A 22,699-nucleotide genomic window follows, 5' to 3' on the forward strand; every position below is an offset into this window, starting at 1 on the left:
ATGCTATTTGGAACCCTGACGCCAGAAGCATTAATAGAGCATTTGAAATGAACATCTCCTCCAACCTAGAGGTGATGCTTTTAATATCAGATAAAGTCAGGACCTGCCAAGCCACAAAATGCCGACTCAAGTGCAAGTACAGAGGCTTCAGATGAGACTCTTATGGCAGGATAAGTCTCGATGCCTCAACATAACCTGTGTGGAATCAGCTGCAAAAAAGAAATAATAAGCATGGCTTGGAGCCAACAAGGTGACCCAAAAAGCAACCAGGTGATGTTACCTCTTCCAAAGAAACCATAGAGTCAACATGGAGGTTGGGCAGTCTGATCACCATCCTCTTGTCGCTGTCAGAGTCGGCTTTGAGGGCAGCAGAATGTTGAAGCATCTGCGTGCAGACATCGTAGTTCTCCAGGGCCTGCTCCATTTCACCCTGCAGGAGCAACACAGCTTTCAGCTCCTTCTTCCTCCAGTACCATCATCAACCCCTCAGGCCAAGTGGACGCCATGTACCTCAAGGCCACTTCCCAGTTCCATCTTAAGGGATGTTTAAATGACACATGTTTGCACTGATCAGGCGCAAACGCAAGGAGTTCCTCCTTTCTAACCTTGTCTTGCGAGGAATGTAAAATTGAGCATTAAGAGCTTTTAATTGCAGCAAAATACAAACCTGCAGAGCCAGAAACCGAGCTTTCAGCCAATACACTCGGACGGCAAACTGCAACCAACTCTTCTCAAAGAGGTCCCGCTGGGAAGAAGCGAATGAGAGCTGCAGGAGATCCCCCAAGAAGTGCGTGCCCGGAAAATCTGGGCCAAATTTGCCATTGGCCAAGCTGGCTGCAGGACCATTCCTGGGAGATACTGGAAGAAACATTTTTCTTGTTTAGCCCCTTGAAACGGAGTCTGAAGCAGGGAATGCAAAGGAAGCCCCCTTCTGCAGATGGAGGCTCCTTTCTCTGCTTCCATTCTTGTGAGCCTGGGAACTCACTCGGGTGAAGCATGCCAAGTGTTGCCGAGCTACCCTCCAAAGCTAGCCTAGAGACCCAACCCCCTGGTAAGCAAAAGCATCTGCTGAACTTCCAGCCCTCACTCACTCACCCATGGAACTCTTCCCTTTGGCCAGCAACCACTGATCCAGCTGCAATTCCATGCAGGACAGACTCATCAGCATCATCTCCTGAAATATAGGCAAAGGTATGACAAAAAGAAGAGGGTGCTGGACAATCTGGGAGGTCAGGGTGGATATTTGTCTATTCTTTTCTCTATATGCACTCAGTAGTTCAAACCAGCTTTTCTAATCAGCAGGACTCCTGCTACCTGCAATGCCTCCCAAGATCTAGCTCCGACTAATGAGCCCAAGCAAATTAAAACCCTGATACTTGGCTCCTTCTCAATGCTCTTCTTTATTGAGTATATCATATCAACACAGCTTCAAAGGAAAACCAACTCTAAATCTTTCCCGCAGTTTCAATATAATTAAACAAGGAGACAACCCCATCCCCAAGTGTCACAGGTCACGTTGGCCAATTGGATTAATTGGAGGGCTCTCCAGGCACTCCTTCCCCAACCTTATCCATTGCCAGGAGAGATGACCTTGTTCCTCACAAAAAAGCTCTCTGCTGTGTCTAGTAAGGCATTCCAACCTCCTTCCCCCTTCCCCCTCTGTGTGGCAACTGAGAACAGAAAAATGGGTGCTGCCAGATTTGGTTCGGAGTTGACACTGGCCTTTCTAGTGTCCAGGTAACAGAAAGATACTTCATCGCCTAGAAGGTAGAAGTGGCTTCAGGCTGTTCCTCACTGAAAAGGAACAGAGCATCCAGTGGTGCTTCTAAGCCAGTTTTTCAGTTCAGGAGTTTAGTCTGGCCATCTGCAGAGGCTACTAAAACTTATTTGTTAATCAAGGTCTGTGATTCTCTGAGCCAGTGAGACCAATTCCTAGAGATCACACCATCCAATGGAAGTGTTTAAAACAAAACATTTTGGACTTGGGTCCAATTCTGTGAGGCTTCTCCAATAAAGCTGACCGCACAATTGTCCTCCTCAAAGGAAATGAAGGGAACTCAAGAGTCCAGGTTCTTTCTGGTGGCTGAAAGCCTGAAGAGGCAGAGTTTTCTTGGCTATGGAACCTCATAAAACCACGACTTTTCTTATCTCTCCTACTTCTTCTGTATGCACAACACTGGGTAGATCAGTTGTGTGCCTCATTTAAATGGAGCAAACACTGTGCTGCACTCGCTGCATGGTGCCCGCTGAGCACCTGTTCCTTCTCCTTTGCTATGGGGGCTCTGATAGGCAAAAGGGAGCCCACTGCAGAGCCTTCTAAATCCTCAGTTACCCTTTGCAGGTAGAAATACAGGTAATCCCCGAATTGCGGCAATCACTTAGTAACCATTCCAAGTTATGACCTAGTACACCCCCCCCACCAGGCACCTATGACCCAATCCTGAAGTTACAAATGTTGCAGCCTCTCTGTTTGCAAAGCCTTTTGCCTTGGGTCTTGTGCAGGCCTCAGTTCGTAATGAACAGAGGCTTAAAGTAGTGTAGTGTGAGATCGTGCAAAAATCAGTAGTGCGAGATCTCTCTTGGTCTCGCACTACAGTAGTTTTGGCCTCAGTTCTCTGCGAACTCAGTCCTGTAACTCATCTGGCAGAAAAGCACTTGCAAGCCGAGACTTTGGGACAGCAACAACATGTTGCTTGAAGCCTCCCAACAGCTTGCAAATGCCTTTCCCACCATTCTAGTCTTGGCATGAAGAGCATTTGCAAGCTGATGGGTGGCTTGAAGCAATGCGATTTCACTGCCCCAAAGTCTTGGTGTCTTGCAAGTGCTCTTTGCGCTGAGACTACAAGCAGGCAAAGAAACAGCAGAAGACACTGGAGAGAGACAGATCTTCACAAGTGACCCGGCATGGCAGGATGGGGGGGGGGGGGGCGGAACAATTGTGGGGACCCCCAGGGGGGTATGTCTCAGTGGGTCGGGGGAGTCCTTGGGTGGTCTGAAGCAGGTGGCCTGTTCCACTGTAAGGTACCCCATGGCCTTCCCCACCGAGATACCTCATGTGCACTTAGCGACCCATGCAATCGATTAGTGAATATGTGGGCGAAAGCAGGGAGTAATCATGGTCAAGTTATGCAATTCACTCCTACAAATCACTCTTAACAAATGCAATTGGTAGTTTCCATTCCATTCGTAACTCGAAGACTACCTGTACTCAAAGAGCAGCAAGGACGTCATCATTCAAACGCGATCCTTACCCTGATGTGTTGGTTGTGACAGTCCCTTAATAGTGGGTTGGGTAGGCTGCTGCTGTGCTTTCTCCAGTTGTTGTAGATATTCAGAACAACCTCGGGCAAGCCTGGTGGCCACTTGACCAGGAACTTCTGGCTGATGACTTTCAGGTATCTCATCATCAGTTCAAGTATGCCTCCGTTGTTCAAATTAGCCAAGAGGAACTTATGAACATCCTGCTTCTCTGGAAGAAAAATTGCCATCATGAGCTGATTTTCAGGGAATGAATGAATCAATAGATTAAGCTAATGTATAAGAAAATCAAACAGTAAAATAAAAGTAGAGGTAAATCCTACCAGATTCCATGCAGACTGTCAGGTCAAGGGACATCCTATGGGAGCCCAGGGGCTGGGAGTTCTCATCCTTTGTTGTGCTTTGGATCTCATAGTGGTTGAATGGACCTTCTTCTTCTGGATCCAGCTTCCTCAGGCTGAAAGCATACCAGAAAAGCATTGAAGCAGTCAGAACCTGACTGCAGAGGAAAGGTAGCCAGGCAATACGATCCACTGTTGCATGGCTATGCCTCTCCTCTTCCACCCTCTCCCGGCTTTTCCCCCCAGCACATGTTTAGAAATGGGGACGCGCACCGAGAAGGAAGGAACTTTACTAGCAGCTCCTGGAAATCGACTTTTTCTTCTTTTTTGCACTTGGTATTCCTGACTCGAGCAGATCGCCTCTTCGCTGTTTCACCACTCTCTTCCATGATTTTCTTCCGTTTCAACCCTTTCTTAGATTTGTCACCCCCAGAAGCATCTCCTGAGAAGAGCCAAAGAGTTTGGGATTAACAAGTGACTTCTATCAAGTTATTTTCTGATTTTTTAATTGACAAAAACAATGTTTCTGCGTGGTCAAGTGGATCTCTTGTCCCCAAATTCAAGGCTGATCACAGGATGGCCCCGGAGATGGCAGCACCTGGAGCCAGAGAGGACAAACTGAACTACCTGCTCAAGGCAGGAACCCAAACAAAACATCCCTGACAAAAGACTCTATAGCAGTGGTTCCCAAACTTTTTCAGTCCACCGCCCCAGTTTGCACGACGGAAGGTAGTAACAGTAAAATTCAAAACTGTAACAATTAATTGCAAATTTATTCAAAATCCAATTTAAAAACCTTTTTAGTTAATGTTAATTCAACAAAATTGTTGAACATGATCTAGGTTTTCAAAGTCTGATAGTCATTTATCAAGAACCTTAGTAACTTAGTAAACTCAGTAAAATTTAGTAACTACTTCACTGTTTTTAGTAGATGATAATTCCTGTGTAGATACTGAAAGAAGTAATCTCAGTAAGGTATTATCACAAAGCACAAAACTGCAACAGATATCATTAAGATATCACAAACTTACACAAAAAGATGTTCTTGTAAGAAACCCAAAATGGATAATAAACACTTTTGTCTTTTATCTAAAGTTTTTCATCTTTAGATCAATGACCTTAATTGTTTTTTCTCTCCCTCACAAACATACACATATACCAGTGGTGGGTTTCAAATTTTTTTAGAACTTATTCTGTACGTGTGGCCTATTTTTTTTTGAGAATTTTTTTTATTGTTTTAGTTAAACAAAAAGACAAAAAAACCCATCTTTTGTTACATCTTGTTGAAAGCATATCGATTGGTTACAAATATATTCCATGCGTTTCTTCCACAATCCTTACATAGGCTTCATTCAAATCAGGTTGTACATTTTAAGTCAAGAAAGAAAAGTTATGTATTTTACTATCCCTGTAACATAATTCTCCTTTAGTTACCATTGTTTAAACATGTTTTTATCTCTAATCATTTATATTAAAAGACACAACCACCTACTGGCATTCATTTGCAATTTCAATAGATCTCCAATAACATTGCACCTTTATAACATATTCTAAAATTAATTCGGTTAAGTAAGATATCTAAGCGTTCCCCCCTGGCCCCGTAACACACCTGAATGTATCATTAAGTATTGTCCATTAACATTTCATTGTTATTATTGTAGTTAACTAAAAGTTATTTACTGTTTACCTCACCTCTCCTCTCCAGGCCCACACAATATTATAACTTTACAGCCCTTTTTAAACAATAATTTATTAATAAGATTTATAGGACTTTTCCCTCAATCCCAAATTAGTTAATTACGTGCTAAGAAAATAAACATTAGACATCTAAGACAATCTAAGAGATTCTACTGGACATTTCTACTGGACAATCACCCAAAATATACATCAGCATTTCTATGGCCTGGTTATTTATCCTCTAAGGTTATTATTTCTCTATTAGTATCATAGTAAATTTATGTTAATTAATAAACATTCAATGGTAATCTAGAACAGTCTACAAGGTACTAAAATCTCTACTTAATAATCATCGATAATTAACTAGCTTTTTTCCATCAACTAGCATTATTAACCAGTATCTTTCCAGTAACAAAATGGTCTTTTCTCTCTCGCCAGCTGTTGTGTCGATTCTCTTCCCAGGACCTTTCCAGGGTTTAAGACTTCTCTCTGCACTTTGAAGCTTAAATGATCTCTCATGTGGTTTTGTTGCCCTTGAGTTATTAGTGTAAGCTTAACTTTGGTTGTCAGGTTTATTTCTGAATAGATTTGTCTTATTAACTCCATCTTTTTCGCGCTCTCTTTTTCTCCTACATCTTGGAGTTTGGGATGGAGCACCAAATTATCAAAGTCACTTTTCCAGCTTCCCTTCTTTCCATCTTCACTCACGTTTACTCCATTAATAAGTTCATCTGAGTTCTTATCTTTGTTTTCTGTGTTTTCAGTTTCCAAAGTGAGGTGTGGGAGGAGTAACATATGGGTATTAACCCAGCCCTTTTCCCCTGGAGACTGAGGTAAATCTTGAGGCCACACCTCCGATCCTCCTTCTGACCTCCCAGATTAACCTCAGTCTCCAGCCCAGAAGGAGTGTTTTACCTGACTCTCCCTCACTTCATAGACTTCTAGGTTTTTCTAGGTTTTTTCTAGGTTTCTCCTTCTCAAGCCTTTAGTATTTTTTACAGTTTTCCTTCTGAATTACCATGGATCGGCTCCTCTCTCCACCCATGGTCAGCGCTGCTGGCAGGCAAGCCTTGCCGTGTTCCAGCGCGATTCCCTAGCGACTGGACGGCCGCGTAAATGGGAAAAAAACCGCCGCGCCACGAGGCCCACTAGGACAGCAGCAGGCCACCCAGGAGACCTCCGCAAGGCGCCAGCGATCGAGGAACTGGCAAGGGCCTTCCTCCAAAATTCCCGAGCCTCAGAGAAGACCGGGTCGCAGATCGGCGGCCATCTTGGATTCCCCACCATCTTAGGAGCACGTGGTAGAGCGCGTGACCCTCCTACGGAGGCTGAGAGCGCTCAAAAGGCACCGCTGTAGCCAGAAGAGGCTACAGGAGGAGGCCTCATTTTCCCAGCAATCCGGGAAGGGCCCAGAAGCAGCGGGAGCCGGCAATCGAGCCATGGAGCGGTGGCAATCGTTGGGAAAGCGTGGTGCCTGGAGGATCAAGGCACCAGAGAGAAGAGGCCGGCAGGGAGAGAGGAGGTGGTACAGTAATCGTGAGTACTATGGCAGAAGCAGTGAGGAGCGGGGGTGCAAGGCCTAGGTCCCATGGGGATTCGGATCCAGCCGAGGGGACCTCCAGGGGGGTTCCCCCAGTCACCAGAGGGAGGTCCCCCGCCAAAAGAGGCACCCCCAGGCCCCATAGGAAGGGAACTTCTGAGAAGGAAGTTTGGATCACCGAGGCCTCTGCTAGAAGGTTCGGGGGCCCCATAAACCCTTCGCCTTCCAGATCTCGCTCCCCCAGCAGGCTTCCAGCTTTGGAAGAGACTCAGGCAGAGGGCACAACTCCCTATCCCACCCCCCCCCCGCCTGCACACCCATCTGAGGCGAGGAGCAACCCCTTTGGGCGCAGGGCACCCAGTCCAGCCAGGCATCTATTGGCATCACAATCCCCTGATCACAGGGACTCTCTACAGCCCCCAGAGCTACAGCCTTCCCTGCCTGAGCTTCCTGCAAGCTTTCAGGAGGTGTTAGCCAGGGCCATAGCCCAGGGGATTGCTTCTGGGATGAATCATCAGCCCCAGAGTTCCAGGAGTAGGTCTTCCTGGGATCAGCCCAGGGGTCACCAGGATCGCCCCAGGGCCTCTGCTACCAGAGTGCCCAGGTCTCCCTCTCCCTCCACTGCCAGTGAGGCTTCGGAATTGGAGGAGGGAGAGTTGAAGGAGGTGGGGTTTTTTGAGAATGAGTATGCTCAAGCACCTGAGGCTCTTTCCCCCCTCCTTATTTAGCTCCTTACTGCGAAAGGCCAGGGCCACAGCAGGCCTCGATACCACTCCAGATCCCAGGCCTGCGACTACCACGCCCAGCACTAGCAGGGGTAACAAGAAGGGTCCTTTCCATAGGCCACCAGTGGAGAAGGAGGAGATCCCCACTCCAGAGATGTTCCTGGAGGTGCTTAAATCCCAGTGGGTTAAGTCAGGTTCCTTTCCCAACCCGGGGGGCAATGAGTGGAGGTTCTATAATCTTAACCCTACCTTTGCCCAAGCTCTCCAGGTTCCCGACGTGGACACCCCGGTCACCACCCTAGCTTCAGCTTCAGCCGTGGTCACTGGAGACATCGCTAACTGTCTTAAAGCAGAGGACAAGAAGGCAGACATCGTTTTGCGTAAGTCATTCCAAGCAATAACCTGGGCCATTAGGGCAGTCGCTTTTGCATCTTTTTTCAATAGGTCTACAGTGCTGTGGCTAGAACAGCTGGGAGAAAGGACCCTGGCCATGGAGGTTCGACTGCTGTAGGACATCTCTAAAGTGCTGGCAGCCACGCAGTTCTCAGCAGACGCCACCTTGGATGCAGTCAAGTATGCGTCTCGAGCCTTATCATCCTCTGTAGCGTCCAGGCGCCTGCTGTGGTTGCGCCATTGGCAGGCGGAGTCCAGGACTAAGTAGCACCTGGCAGGAGCAGACTACGCTGGGGACAAACTTTTCGGTGCTTCGCTGGATCCTATCCTGGTGGAGGATAAGAATAAGCGGAAGGTCTTCCCGGCTACGACCAGACGGTCAGATCACCGGCATGTTCCATACCCCAGGAGAACATCTTACCGCCCGCCTGAATCGGACGTCCAGAACCAGAGGTACCAGAATCCCAGGTTCCATCGACAAAGGGATAGGCAGTTCCCTGGGGATAGGTTCAAGGGCCAGCAGCAGAGCAAGTGGCCCTTTCAACGAGGGGGCTGCCACCCATTCCGCACGTTCAGGTGATCCGTTCGCGAATCACCCCATCGGCGGTCGCCTCTCTCTTTTTGCGGATGCCTGGGAGCACGTCACGTCGGACGAGTGGGTCCTCCAGACTGTTAAGCTCGGGTTACAACTGGAGTTCCGCTCGCAACCCCCTAATAGATTCCGTACCTTCGCCTCCTCCACAGATCCAACCAAACGGGCCCTTAAGGCCATCAAACACCTGTTAGATATCAGGGGCATTGAGAGGGTCCCAGAGGGGGAGAAGGGCTCCGGATTCTACTCGAATCTGTTTCTGGTCCCCAAGAGTTCAGGGGGGTGGAGAGCCATCCTGGATCTTAAACTGCTCAATTCCAGGGTGGTCTACCGTAGGTTCAAGATGACATCCCTGAAATCCATCTTAGAGGGCATCCGACAGGGTGATTTCTTGGCCTCCATTGACCTCACGGAGGCCTACCTTCACATCAGAATCGCCCTGGAACATTGTAGGTTTCTCAGGTTTTCCTACGAGAGCAATCATTTTCAATATAGAGCTCTTCCCTTTGGGCTGGCCTCTAGCCCCCAGGACCTTTACCATGGTGCTGGCCGCAGCCCACCTGCATTCGTTCCCAGTCCGCCTTTTGTTACCTGGATGACATCCTCGTCCTAGCCAGGTCCCCAGACACTGCCAGGCAGGACCTGGGGCTCACCATTGACAGCCTCAGGTCCCTGGGATTCTCTATCAACCTAGAGAAGAGCCAATTGGTCCCTTCCACCAGTCTCCAGCACCTAGGATCCATTATAGATTCGGTGTCTGGGGAGGTTTTCCTTTCCCAGGACTGAAAGGACAGCATTGTGCAGCTCATCCATGAAATTCGCAAATTACGTTCTGTTCCTGCAGTTCTTCTTTCCAGGCTCCTTGGGAAATTCATTTCTTGTATAGGGATCGTGCCTTGGACATGCCAGGGAGCTCCAGTGGTTCCTGCTTCCATACCAGAGAGTCGGGACGAGCGACACCAACTTCAAAGTTCGAATGTCACCCCAGGTACTACTCTCTCTCCATTGGTGGCTGACTCCAGCGTTAGACAAGGGTTCCCTCTTCAAGGAACCAGCAAGGAAGGTACTCAAAACAGACGCGAGCCTGTTCGGCTGAGGAGCACACCTGGAGGCCCAGATAGCCCAGGGCCGCTGGACTCCAACAGATCTGCGCAACAACATAAACTGGTTGGAGCTCAGGGCCATCCATCTGGCTCTACGTCACTTCAAGACCACGGTGACCGGTCACCACATCCTGGTCCTGATGGACAACGTGGCAGCCAAAGCCCATGTGAACAGGTAAGGGGGCACCCACTCCAAGGCCCTCCACGACGAGGCCCTCTGCTTGGGGAACTGGGCAGAGGCATCTCCAGTCCATCAGAGCGGAACACATCTCCGGGACAGAGAACCAGCAAGCGGATTGGATTGGTGCTCCCACCCTTAGCCACAAGGGAGGACAGCTGGATGCAGTTTGGTACCTCCCAGCTCCCCTCAGATCACTGAGGGGCCTCGCGCGCCTGCTCGCTCACATGGCCTGCGTGCTTCCAGCAGAAATGGGAAGTGCGGGGATCTTAATGTAGTAGAGCGGGGGAGGCTGGAGCAGGAGGTTAAATAAACAAATTTGGCTTCGCTTCTTTGCGCGCGGCAAGAGAGAATGTTGCCTAAGACACCGCTGGGAGAATGTCCCCTTCAGGCTGTCCCCTTACCACCCCCCTTGCCTCTTAGTGCTCCCCTAAGTCACCCCACCGCCCCCCAGGGGGCGGTACTGCTCACTTTGGGAACCACTGCTGTATAGCCTCCTACTTAGCCTCCATCTGATTGGGCTCTGCAAACATGGCTCCAAGGTTCACCATTGCTGTCCTGGGCTCTTGGGAAAAACTTCATGTGCATGAAAGCCAACACCAAGAGCTAGCAGCTGGGATTTTACACACATACACACACACACACACACACACACACACACTATGTGTGTGTGTGTGTGTATAACTTCATCCAGGATTTTAAGGAACTTACATGAAGAAAACATAAGATGAGTTGAGGCTGGCATGACTTGCTAATAAACCCATTTTTTTGAAATTTATATGTCATTTTCAAGAGTTTAGAGCAGTGATGGTGAACCTTTTAGAGACCGAGTGCCCAAACTGCAACCCAAAACCCACTTATTTATCACAATTTAAACTGAATACTGAGGTTTTACTACCTAAAATAATAATAAAGGCAGAGTACAGCTAATTGTTCTAAGAAAAATATGATAAATGCACTTTTATGCCCCTTCATTTTTTTCTACTTTTATTATCTTTAGTAACAATAAAAAAGCCTTTTGTAATATCCTTTCCCACCCCATTTCCCTCACTCCCACTTTCTGTTTCTTTCTCTTTCCCTCTCTCTGCCTGTTTCCCTGTCTCTCCTTCTCTCTCTCCTCTGCCTGTTTCACTCTCTTTCCCTCCCTCCCTCTTTCTCCCCCCGCTCTGCCTCCCTCTGTTTCTCTCTCTCTCTCTCCCGGGGGGGGGGGAACGCCTGAACGGGTTCTGGGTGGTGGGAATCTGATGTCTAGAGGCCAACAAGCCCAGGAACAGCATGGAAGCTCAGCTGGCTGGCGGGGAAGGCGGGGCATCCCAACACAGACAGCTCTGCAGGAAAATCAACTGACTGGATGTCAGTTGCTTCTTTCTGCCGAGCCGAGCTGACACAGGTTCGCAATGTGGCTCTGCGTCATAATGGGCTTCAGGAGGAAGGGACCCCATCTCCCCCATTGTGAAGCGTGCGAGTGAAAACATTCACTCAATCAATTCCAATTTCGAAAGATCTTTTTCTTTCGTGAGAAATTGGAATTGATTTGAGTGAAAAAAATTTTTTTGCCTCACAAACTTTTGTTTCTGTGCAAACGACGGTGGGAAACGCAATGGAGCTGGACTGGGGCAATGGAGGGCTCTGCATGCGACCTCTAGCAGGTGTGCCTTAGATTCGCCACCATGGGCTTAGAGAATTTTTTTTAATCTAGTATATCTTACATCCCGTCTGTCAATCAGCTTATCTGGTTTATTTGCAAGCTCTTTCTGCTACTACAAGTATATGAACTCTAACAATATAAACTTGTTATGAATTGTTGGAGGTTCTTTGCATTTTGTATTTGGGGTTTTAGTTCTGTAAGCCATACAGAGTCACTATGATTGAGTTGGGCAGCCAATATAAATTTTCTACATAAAATAAAATATAAAATAATAAAGTAAAATAAAATAAAATAATAAAGTAAAATAAAATAATAAAGTAAAGTAAAAAAAAATAACCCTCACTGCATCCAAGTGGTAGTTAAGACTAAGTGGCCACCTTTCCCCCTCGCCACACACACACAGATTATTCAGTGAAGGACAGACTATTCAGCAAGAGAATAGGACTTCCCATTCATGTGATGCCTCTTGCAAAGATCTTCCTCACCTGCAGAGTTTACTGATTCCAGTACAGTCAAACTGGGGAAGTTAGGAGTCAGTGGTGTATACGTGAGGAGAGGTTCAGTCAAAGGCACCAGTGGGTTGGAACTGACAGGGCTGGGGTGAAGAACACTGACGGGGGCTACATTTGCCTGGCTCTCCAGATGCTGGTCCAGATCTTGGTATTCCAAGAGATCAATTTGCTTGCCCAAGCTTGGACGAGGTGGCTCACAAGTTGTGAGATGCAAGTAAGTGGCCATCAAACTCTCTCCTAGAGATTTCCAGCTGCATGGAAAACAGGGAAACAAAAATATGAATGAAAGTGAATATATAGTATGTTGCAGGATCCAATCTGAGTCGGTCACACCACAAATCATGAAGCTAATCCAATACTGTCAATGCATCTTCTTCACATTCAAAAGTGAACTGTATGAACAAATAAAAGGGATGGGATCCCCAATATCAGTAGTTACTGTAGAAACAGTCCTGCATAAACTAGAACTAAAACTAGCTGTGCATTTCAGAACTACACACCTAAATTCTGATGGCACTATGTGGATGACCCATGTCATCATCAAGAAAAAGGCACTTAAAGACTTTCATACCATGCTAAACTCCATCTCCCCCGACATGCAGTTTTCAATGGAGGAAGAAACATCTAGGCAATTACCATTTTGAGATGTACAACAGACAAGAGGATGGAAGGCCTAGAAACCACGGTTTATTGCTAGGCCACCAACATTCCACAGATTCTGAATTTCAACAGTAACTGAATTTCAACAGTAACAGGACAGTTTTATGGATGGCTCAAACAAAGATATATACCAAAACTGTGTAAACAGCCCCCCCCCCCACCCCGTAACTTGCAACACTGGTACAAATTGGCAGTGGATGTGGAAATCGATCTACCAGAGACAAGTACCATTTACCATTATCTTTGCTGCTTGTTTCTGGTATATCGTTCGTATACTTTGAGTGAATTTCTTGCCAAAGTTCATCTGCTCCAGTTGCAAAAACATAAACTGCCAATTCACATTATCAAAGGCCTTCTGCGCATCGAGGAACATCAGTGCCAATTGTTTTTCTGGGTGGGCCTCATAGTATTCCAAGGTATTCAAAATTATTCTCATATTGTCTTTGATTTGTCTTTTAGGTAAAAAGCCATTTTGATCTGAATGGATGAAGCCATTTAAGTATTTTTTAAGTCTCTCAGCTAGTATAGATGCAAATAGCTTGTAGTCTGAGTTTAATAAAGAAATTGGTCTATAATTCTTGATTTGTGTTGAATCAGTCTCTTCCTTGGGTAGTAATGTGATATACGCTTCTGACCATGACTTCGGTATTTGGTTCTCAGTCATCACTTCATTCATGACTTGTAAGAGTGGGAGGGTCAATATTTCTTCAAATGTTCTGTAGAATTCCACGGGTAGGCCATCTGGTCCTGGGGCTTTCCCATTGTTTTGTTTTTTAAGTGCCTCTGTTAGTTCCATCATTGTTATTTTTCTTTCTAACATTGTTCTAGTTTCATCTGGTACCTGGGGGAGATTGGCATCTTGTAGATACTTTTTGACTTGTCCCTCCTCCACCTTCTCTTGTTCATAGAGTTTAACGTAGTAGTCATGTATAATATTTTTTTTTCAGTATTTCCATATTGAATTTCTCCTTGTTTATCTCTTAGTTGAAGTATTTTCTTTGTTTCTCTCTCTTTTTTCATCTTATATGCTAACCACCTGCCTGGTTTGTTCGCATTTTCAAAATAATTCTGTTTGGCACCTCTAATTTTTTGTGCCAGTTCTTCCTTTTCTAATAGATCCATTTTGTGTTTAATTATGTCCATTTTTATTTTAACATCTTTTTTTTGTGGTGCTCTCTGTAGGTCTCTTTCAAGTATTTTATAGTCATTGTCTAAAGCTTTGTGCATTTGTCTTTTTTTTCAGTTTCTCTTCCTTGTGTAGTCTATTGTCAAACCTCTGATAACAGCCTTCATTGTGTCCCAGAGATTCTGCAACGACGTATCTTCTTTCCTATTTTCTTTAAAAAAAAGGACTAGCTCTTTTTCCATTTTTTGTACAAACTCTTTTTCTTTCAATATAGTGTTATTTAGTGTCCATCTAGATCTTGCCCTTTGGCCTTTCCATTTAATTAAAATTGGATTGTGGTCCGCCCAGGTACTTGCTTCAATCTCAATTTCTTTTATGTTAGAGCACAGCTCCGCTGAGACCCATATCATATCTATTCTAGAGAATGAAGAATGTCTATTTGAGTAGAAGGTATATTGTTCTTTTTTAACGTTTCTTTCTCTCCATATATATTTTAAATTTAGTTCATCTGTCATCCTAAAAAAAAGATTTTGGCAGAGGCTTCCTATTTAATTTTTTTGTTTTATGTGTTTTATAGTCCATATTTTGATTCACAATGCCATTAAAGTCTCCCATCATACAAATATCAGCATAGTCTAGTTCCAAAACTTTTTTGTGTAGTTTTTTGTAGAATTCATCTTGTTTTTCATTGGGGGCGTAGATTCCAATTAGGAGTGTCTTTTTGGTATCCATAATTTCCACCATCAAAATTCTTCCCTCTTCCTCTGCGTATACTACTTTTGTTGGGATGTTGCCTTTAATATAGAAGACCACTCCTCTTTTCTTACAATTTGCCAATGATGAAAACATTTTCCCAAGCTTTGGTTGAGTTAGTAAATGTTCATATTTCTTTTGAATATGTACTTCTTGCAGACAGATTATGTCAAGTTGTAATTTCTCTAATTTATGGAATACTTTCTTCCTTTTAGTTACCGAATTGAGTCCATTAATGTTAATTGTAATCATTTTTCTTTCTTCCATGTTTATACTTTATATACAGGGTTTATCGCTCTACTGGATCTAGGTTCTCGTTTTTCTTTGCGGCTCCCATTCCCTGTCTCCCCTTCTTTCTCACTTCCACCTACTGCTCCTTCTATTTTTTCGGTCGCGGTTACAGGTGGTTCCAGTATTTGTATCACTGCATCATCTTTCCCAGCTTTCTCCGCCGTTTCTCTAAAGTATTCTTCGTATAAAGCTTCTGCCTTCTCAGTTGTATCTATCCTGTGTCTTTGTCCTTGCCAAGTACATAATAAACCTTCCGGTATGAGCCATCTGTAGTTAACACCTTTTTTTATCAATACTTTGGTCAGAAATTGATATTCTCTTCTCCTCTCTCTCACCTCTCTTGGAATTTGTTTGAGTACTACAATCTCCTTTCCTTTATATTCTAATTTTCTATCTCTCATTTTCTGTAGGATTTGTGATTTAATTGTTTTCTTAGTAAATCTTACATGCACTTCCCTTGGAAGAGCATTTCTCATTGCATACCTTGTGTATACTCTAAAAGTCTCATCGATTGTTTCTTTTATTTGGTCCTGGGACATCCCCAGAACATCTATCAAAATATTTGAAATTATCTGAACTAAGTCCTCTACTTTTTCTTCTTCTATGTTTTGAAATCTTAAAAAAAATTCAGACCTGTCCATCTCCCATCTTAATATTCCACTGCTCTCTCTTTCTACATCACTTAGTCTGATCTCTAGCTTTTCAGTTTTCTTCTCTCCTTCTTGAATCTTATTTTCAATTTTTTGAATCCTATTTTCATATTTCAGCATCCAGTTGTGTATACTTTCTACTTTTCCTTCCATATTATCAACTTTTTGCACTATGCTTTGGTTTTTTTTTGTTTCAAAGATGAAATGCAGTAGAATGCAATAAAATATATATATATAAATAAGAGAGTATGAAATAGTAAAAAAAAGGAAGACACCCCCCCTCCAAAAAGGGGAGAAGGGGTGCTTCAGTTACAAGTGAGAAAAGAAAGAAGCAGAAAAAGTGTAAATAGTCAAGAGGTGATCCAAAGGTTAAAAAGAATAATCAAAACAGAAAAGAAAAAAAAATGTAAAAGATCAAAAGGTCGATGGTGATGATCAAAAAGGAAAAACTCAATGTCGATGTCTCCACAACCGGTAATATGAGAATGGTGTTGGGAGATGAAAGGATGCCAACAAGCTAAAACAAATGATTTTTTCCGGACTCTTTTTTCCCCCCCCTAAGATAAGAGTCTCTTCAAGGTCACGCTCAGCTTTGCTGTTTTATCTCACAGGTTCCCAGCTGCGTAAACACGTAAATCAAATGCATTACAGGGGGGATTTTAATGACAAAGTTCGAGTCCACAAGATGGCAGTGTTGGCTTGTAGTTTGTAGTTTACAGCTTGTTTTAGTCCGTTCCATTTGTTAATTACTAATTGTTAAAAAAAAACATCAAAAGGGCTAAAAGGCAACGAAGAAAAACAAACCAAAAAAAAAAAAAAAAGAAAAAAAAACCCAGATCTTCAAAGCACTTTAAGTTTAAGATTTAGTGCCCCATTAGATTCAAAGTTAAAGGTATCGACAACAAAGAGAGAAGGAACGCAAAAAGCTGATTCGAATTACAGGAAAGTCCAGCCCGGCTTCCAGGAATTAAAAAAAAGGAACAGAAAAATAAACTTCCAAGTGGCAAACATTTATCACCGCCGCTTTTCTCACTTATCAGCCTTATTTTAAACTAAGTTTCCAAATTTAGAGTGTTCTCTTTCCAACAAGAAAAAAGGATTTAAAACTCACATCAAACGACATGTTGATATTCAGCTCTCTGTCTGGGCTATCGCAGTTGCAGTCGGCATCGAGCCGATCCGGAAGTCACTGGATTAGGAAGGCTTTCCTTAGGTTCCCAGAGATTTTACGAACATCTCTGGGACCACTGGAGTTCCTCCCACGTCACTGTCTCTACGGGACAGCTTAGATTCAAACGAATCCTCCAAAAAGACTCCAGTGTAGATGGTCATTCAGGAAATGCCTGAAAGTCCGTCTTCTCACTGCTAAGCCCCGCCTTCTTCCTACCAGAGACAAGTACTGTGAAAACAGTGAGAAAGAGAAAGCTGCCCCTCCCACCCCCTCACCCCAGGAGCTCCGAAAGGAGGGAAAAGTTGGTCTACAAGCAAGCCCCAATCTATCACCTGCTTCCATTGAGGAAAGGAGGGGCACCGGGCAGCAAATTGCCGCTCCAAGATTGGCCCAAAGCCCCCTGTCGGGGGGGGGGGGAATAGAAAACCAGATAAACAACCTGGGAAGAGAAGGGTGTCAGCGTTCCAAATACCATGTAGAATTAAATCAGAGTTGAAGGCAAAACTATGATTAAAGTTCCAATTTAATAAAGCAGGCATGTTGGCACATAGCTGTGGGGATTCCAATTCTGGAAGTTACATCAGAATCCAACCCAGTTAAAAGTTCATGATCTTGTCCCCACTCCCACAGTCCATCACATGGTCCAATCTCCTTCTTCCACACTGGCGTACATGCCCAGCTTCCTCCGGTCAGGTATACTGATGTGGAGACAAAGGATGACCTTGCTTCTAGTAAAGAATGAAAAACAATACATTCCACAATTCTACTCATTCTATTCCCCCCTCCCATTGACTATACTTAAAGAAACAGCATAATGAAATTAGAGAAAGTGTGGCAGGCCAAAATTCTAAAAAAGAATATAAATGCAAGCCTGACAGGCAGCCTCTCCTCAGAAGAAAAATGTTTCCTGAAAAGAGAACAACATAAAAGTTAACATATAAAAAATTAACCACCTACTTCCACTCCTAGGGGACCCTTTGGCTTATCGGGAAACTTCTAGTGGAATTGTTCTAATAATTTTTCCACTTTTAAGTTCCAGCTTTTCACCCAAGTGGCTTCAGATAAAGGGTAACCCTTCCATTGTACTAAATACTGCAAGCGACCCCTATTCAACCTAGAATCTACAATCTTTTCCACCTCAGATTGTGGTTCCCCTCCTATCACTATAGATGGTGTTTCCCCTTCTACCTCTAAAGGAGGAGAGAAAACTTGGGTGGATGCTCTTATGCTAGACCCATTTCCTGGTTTCAACAAGCTACAATGAAATTCTGGGCCAATTTTCCCTAGACTTCTGGGTAGACTGAGCTGAACTGTAAATGGGTTAACTATCTTCACTATCGGGAATGGACCTAGAAATTTTGGACCAAATTCCTTGCTAGGCATTCCTAATCTTAAGTATTTGGTAGACACAAAAACTTTGTCTCCCACAAGGAAGGGGTTCTGGAGCGAGCAGTGTTTATCAGCTTGCTTCTGGTAGGCTTCTGCTGCAACTGCTATAGCCTTCTTCGTATTCTCCCATCCTTTCTTTAGCATGTCCATCCATTCATTCAAAGACATTGAGGAGGGAGGTTCTCTAGGAAGCTCAGGCATGGGAACAAATTCCATGCCACTGGTAATCTGGAAAGGAGTAAATCCAGCGCTGCTGTGAACCGCATTGTTGTATGCCACTTCGGCGAAGGGTAGCAAGTCTGACCAGTTGTCTTGCTGATAGTCCACAAAACACCAGATGTATTGTTCCACCAATGCATTGGTTCTCTCTGCTGCACAGTTCATGCTGGGATGAACCTCTGAACTCAGTTCTTGTGTGGACCCCATGGATCTCAGGACCTGGCTCCAGAACCTAGCTGTGAACTGGACTCCGCGGTCTGAAACGATCCTCTTGGGCAATCCATGCAGGCGATAAATGTGTTTCATAAACATTATCGCTAATTTCTTTGCGGACGGCAACTCTGAGCAAGCGATGAAGTGCGCCTGCTTAGAAACCAAGTCCATAACTATCCAGATTATTGTTTCCACTGCTGTCTGGGAGTTGCACGATGAAGTCCATGGCGACCTCTTCCCATGGTCTGTTAGGGCTGGCCACTTGTAGCAGTCCAGACTGGTCTGTTGGGAGCGCCAATTTCATAGCTGTCATCAGCTTATCCTGGCTTCCATTACAATCATGCTGCAGTTTTCTCGACAAAACATCCCCCAAGTTTTTGGGTTTTTGTTGGACAGCTGGGTTTTTTGTCTCTGCTGCAGGTTCTGGGCTCTTGGATTCAATCATCCCTGGCTGGCCCTTTTCCTCCATCGGTGGTATTGGCTCATCCACAATCATCAATTTCCTACCACCGTCTTCCCACTTTATCGTAGGTTTCCACTTGTCAAGCCATGCAAGCCCCAAGATTATTTCCTCCGGCATCTCTGGAGCAACAATGAATCTCAGAAGCTTGCAGTGGCGGCCCACTTGTAACTTCACCAGTTCAGTTACTAGCGTGGGTTGGGCCCCTCCAATTAGCATTCCATCTACCTGTTCACCCCAAATGGGACAGGCTAGAGATCTTGTGCTTATGCCTAGTTGCTTGACAATCAACGTGCTGATTAAGCATTGAGCGCAACTGGTGCTCACAACTGCTTCAACTTCCCCCTCCAACCCCATCTTAGGCACTTGGAGGTTGACTTGGAAGGTGAAGGGGCGGATGGGTGCATTCACCATTGGGTCATCTTCAGCAATTTCCTCCTCCGAGGCCTCCCCCTTGGTAGGACTCTTTGTCACCTTAAGTTGGGGATCCTCTTCCAGAGCGTGTTTGCTTTTCCCCTCCTCCGAGGCCTCCCCCTTGGTAGGACTTTTCATCACCTTAAGTTGGGGATCCTCTTCCAGAGGTTGTTGACCCTTTTCCTCCTCCGAGGCCTCCCCCTTGGTAGGACTCTTCGTCACCTTAAGTTGGGGATCCTCTTCTAGAGGTTGTTGGGCCAGATGACTCTTTTGCGGTGGCATCTGGGGCCTTCTCTTTTCCGCTGTGGTGGTTGGTGCGCACATTTGTGGCAATGGGGCTGGAGCCAAGCACTGTGACGCTTTGTGGCCAAGTTGACAACAAAGGTGGCATTTTGTTGGGCGCTGGGCAAGAACCTTTTGGGGCGTTGCAGGGGAGACTGGAACCAGTGGGGAGGTCAATTCCTCGGTTGGCCACTGCCCGATTGTCTGCTATGGTGCCATCTGCTGAGGAAGGGCAAGTACCAATTGGAAACCCTTCCATCCATGACCTGGGATTAAGACCCATCCGGAGGGTGCCTGATTCACAGGTTGCAGTTTACCCAATGATGGCTGGTTTATGTGCCAAGGGCCCCTCTGCTGGCTTGGAGGATTTCTGGCCCAAGGGCCCCTCTGCTGGCTTGGGGGACTTTCCCATGTTGATGGTCCTGGAGGTACCCACTGGAATCTTAACCATCCATACTCTGGGAAGAAAATCCAATTTAGTGGTGGCTGGCAAGTGAAGGATGTTTGCCAAATCCCTTCTTGCTGGCTGGGTTGAAAATCCCATCTTGCTAGGGATTCTGTCTTCAACTCAGTTGCAGGGCATTGGCTCATTTGGAAAGAGTCAAAATCTCCACTCCAGTGTTTTTCCCAAGCCTTGGCTGGAGGGAAGGGGGGGTAGAATGCACTCACATTTAATTGTATGGAATGGTCCGGGATCTCCATTGGAGCTGACTGCATGAGGGTGGCTGGAATCTCCATTCATTAGATCTTCATGCCATCTATTCTCCGTGTTGAGAATAAGCTCCTCCATTCCACTTCTTTGCATCCCCCACAGGCTGGGCTTCTTGCCAACGGCAATAAATTTTAAAAGTGAAACTGCTTTTGCCTTTGCAGATTTGCAGAGGAACGTCTCATCTCAGCTTCTTATCTCAAAAGGCTTTCTCCTAATTGTTCGCTGATGTTTTACGCTGACCGGTGTGGTTCAGCATTGGAGAAACAGCAAATCTCACCAGCTCCTCCCCCCCCCCCGTGAGGGATGGGTGCTGGTGATTTATTTTGAAGAGAGAGTTGGAATGATGTCAGCGTTCCAAATACATGTAGAATTAAATGAGAGTCGAAGGCAAAACTATGATTAAAGTTCCAATTTAATAAAGCAGGCATGTTGGCACATAGCTGTGGGGATTCCAACTCTGAAAGTTACATCAGAATCCCACCCAGTTAAAAGTTCATGATCTTGTCCCCATACCCACAGTCCATCACATGGTCCAATCTCCTTCTTCCACACTGGCGTCCATGCAGAGCTTCTTCTGGTCAGGTATACTGATGTGGAGACAAAGGATGACCTTGCTTCTAGTAAAGAATGAAAAACAATACATTCCACAATTCTACTCCTTCTATTCCCCCCTCCCATTGACTATACATAAACAGCATAATGAAATTAGAGAAAGTGTGGCAGGCCAAAATTCTAAAAAGAAATATAAATGCAGGCCTGACAAAGGGACACCGCCATGAAAGGGGTGGAACCTGCTGCGCAATTCCCTCCCATTCCAAGAGAAGAACCATCCTCCTCATCGGGGGAAAGTGAAACTGAATCTGATGACAACCGCTGGTAAGTTCCTGATCAGGCCCCATGACCATCCCAGTAGAACTTAAAGTGCCCTCTACTGGAGCCCAAGCAAAAATGCTGGCCCTTTTAGATTTGGGATGCACACGTTGCATCGTTAGCCCGTAACTGGTGGAAAAACTGGGCTTGAAACTGAGAACTTTGAAAGCCCCCATTGCTTTTTGTCAGCTAGATGAGTCTATAGCTGGGGGGGGGGGGGAGAGTGGCTCCTGCCCATTTTGTGACTGAACCAATAGACTCGTGGATGAGAGATCACCAGGAAACATTAAGTTTCATTGTGGCCCCGGGAATGGACCAGCCTCTCATACTGGTTATGTAAATGGAACCCACACATCAACTGGAAGAAAGGGTGGTTGCGCATCCAATCTGCTAAACCCCGAGGGAGAAGGGAGGGTTTCCAATATTACCAACCCTGAACCTAACCTAGCGGCTGCGGTGCAAGAAAAAATTGAGGGGGAGAAGAAAATCCCAAAAGAATATTGGAACCTAAGGGACGTTTTCAGTGAAAAATCCTCTGATAAATTACCCCTCACCGCACAATGGATTGCAGCATTGATATCCTTCCAGGGGTAAAACTTCCAAAACCCCAGATTTACTCAATGACCCCACGCGAAATGGAAAAATTACGGAAGTTTATTGACAAAAATTTTAAAAAGGGGTTTATTGAACCTGCTAGGCCACGTGTGGCCGCCTCAGTGTTGTTCAGAGAAACGAAATATGGCTCCTTTCGTCTCTGTGTTAACTACAAGAATCTTACTACTGTATCCGTGGAAAATGTTTACCCCCTGCCTCTGATGAAGGATATGTTGGCCCAATTGGGTAAAGGAAAGATCATCACGAAAGACCTAAGAGAGGCCTACTACAGAGTCAGAATCAAGGAGGGAAATGAATGGAAAACTGCTTTCAACTGCCCATTTGGGAGTTTTCAATTCAGAGTACTCCCATTTGGCCTATAGGGGGTGCCAGCTGTTTTCATGCAATTAATAAATGAAGTTTTACATGAACACCTGTACAAGGGCCTGATGGTCTACATTGACGACATCCTTATTTACATGGAAACATGTGAAGAACGTGTGACGTTAGTAGGATCAGTACTCAAGAAATTCCGAGCTGCAGAACTTTATGCCAAATTGTCTAAATGTGAATTTCATCAAAAAATTGATTACTTGGGCTACTGCATCTCCCACAACGGCATCGAGATAGACCCAGCGAAAGTCCAGGCTGTAACTCAGTGGGCACCCCCTCGCACCCGCAAACAATTACAAAGAATTTTTATCATCAATTTATCCCCTCGTTCTCCAGCATTGCTCTGCCCATTACAAATCTAAAGTCAAAAGGGGAGGCCAAGCCCAGACCTTTGAATTGGATTATGGAGTGTCAAGCCGCTTTCGAGAAATTAAAGCAACTCTTTGCAGCTGAACCCATTTTGAAACACCCAGATATGGAGACACTATTTATCATTCAAGCTGATGCCAGTGATGTGGCGGTGGGGGCAGTATTA

At 45.2% G+C, this 22,699-nt stretch overlaps 1 protein-coding gene across 8 annotated transcripts in view; it reads right to left on the minus strand.

Moving 5' to 3' along the window:
- Positions 1 to 22,699, minus strand: part of CABIN1 (calcineurin binding protein 1) — a 157,961-nt gene that overhangs the window by 101,631 nt on the left and 33,631 nt on the right. For all 8 annotated transcript variants that reach the window (XM_032229942.1, XM_032229939.1, XM_032229937.1 and 5 more), the window contains 7 exons: positions 11,941 to 12,218; positions 3,873 to 4,041; positions 3,582 to 3,715; positions 3,252 to 3,469; positions 1,096 to 1,174; positions 668 to 858; positions 281 to 430 (listed from right to left, as the gene is read on the minus strand). In XM_032229942.1, the coding sequence (XP_032085833.1) occupies positions 281 to 430; positions 668 to 858; positions 1,096 to 1,174; positions 3,252 to 3,469; positions 3,582 to 3,715; positions 3,873 to 4,041; positions 11,941 to 12,218 (1,219 nt within the window). The remainder of the gene's footprint in view (positions 1 to 280; positions 431 to 667; positions 859 to 1,095; positions 1,175 to 3,251; positions 3,470 to 3,581; positions 3,716 to 3,872; positions 4,042 to 11,940; positions 12,219 to 22,699) is intronic.

This window comes from Thamnophis elegans, chromosome 13, assembly GCF_009769535.1.
Source record: "Thamnophis elegans isolate rThaEle1 chromosome 13, rThaEle1.pri, whole genome shotgun sequence".
NCBI classification, from domain to species: Eukaryota; Metazoa; Chordata; class Lepidosauria; order Squamata; family Colubridae; genus Thamnophis; species Thamnophis elegans.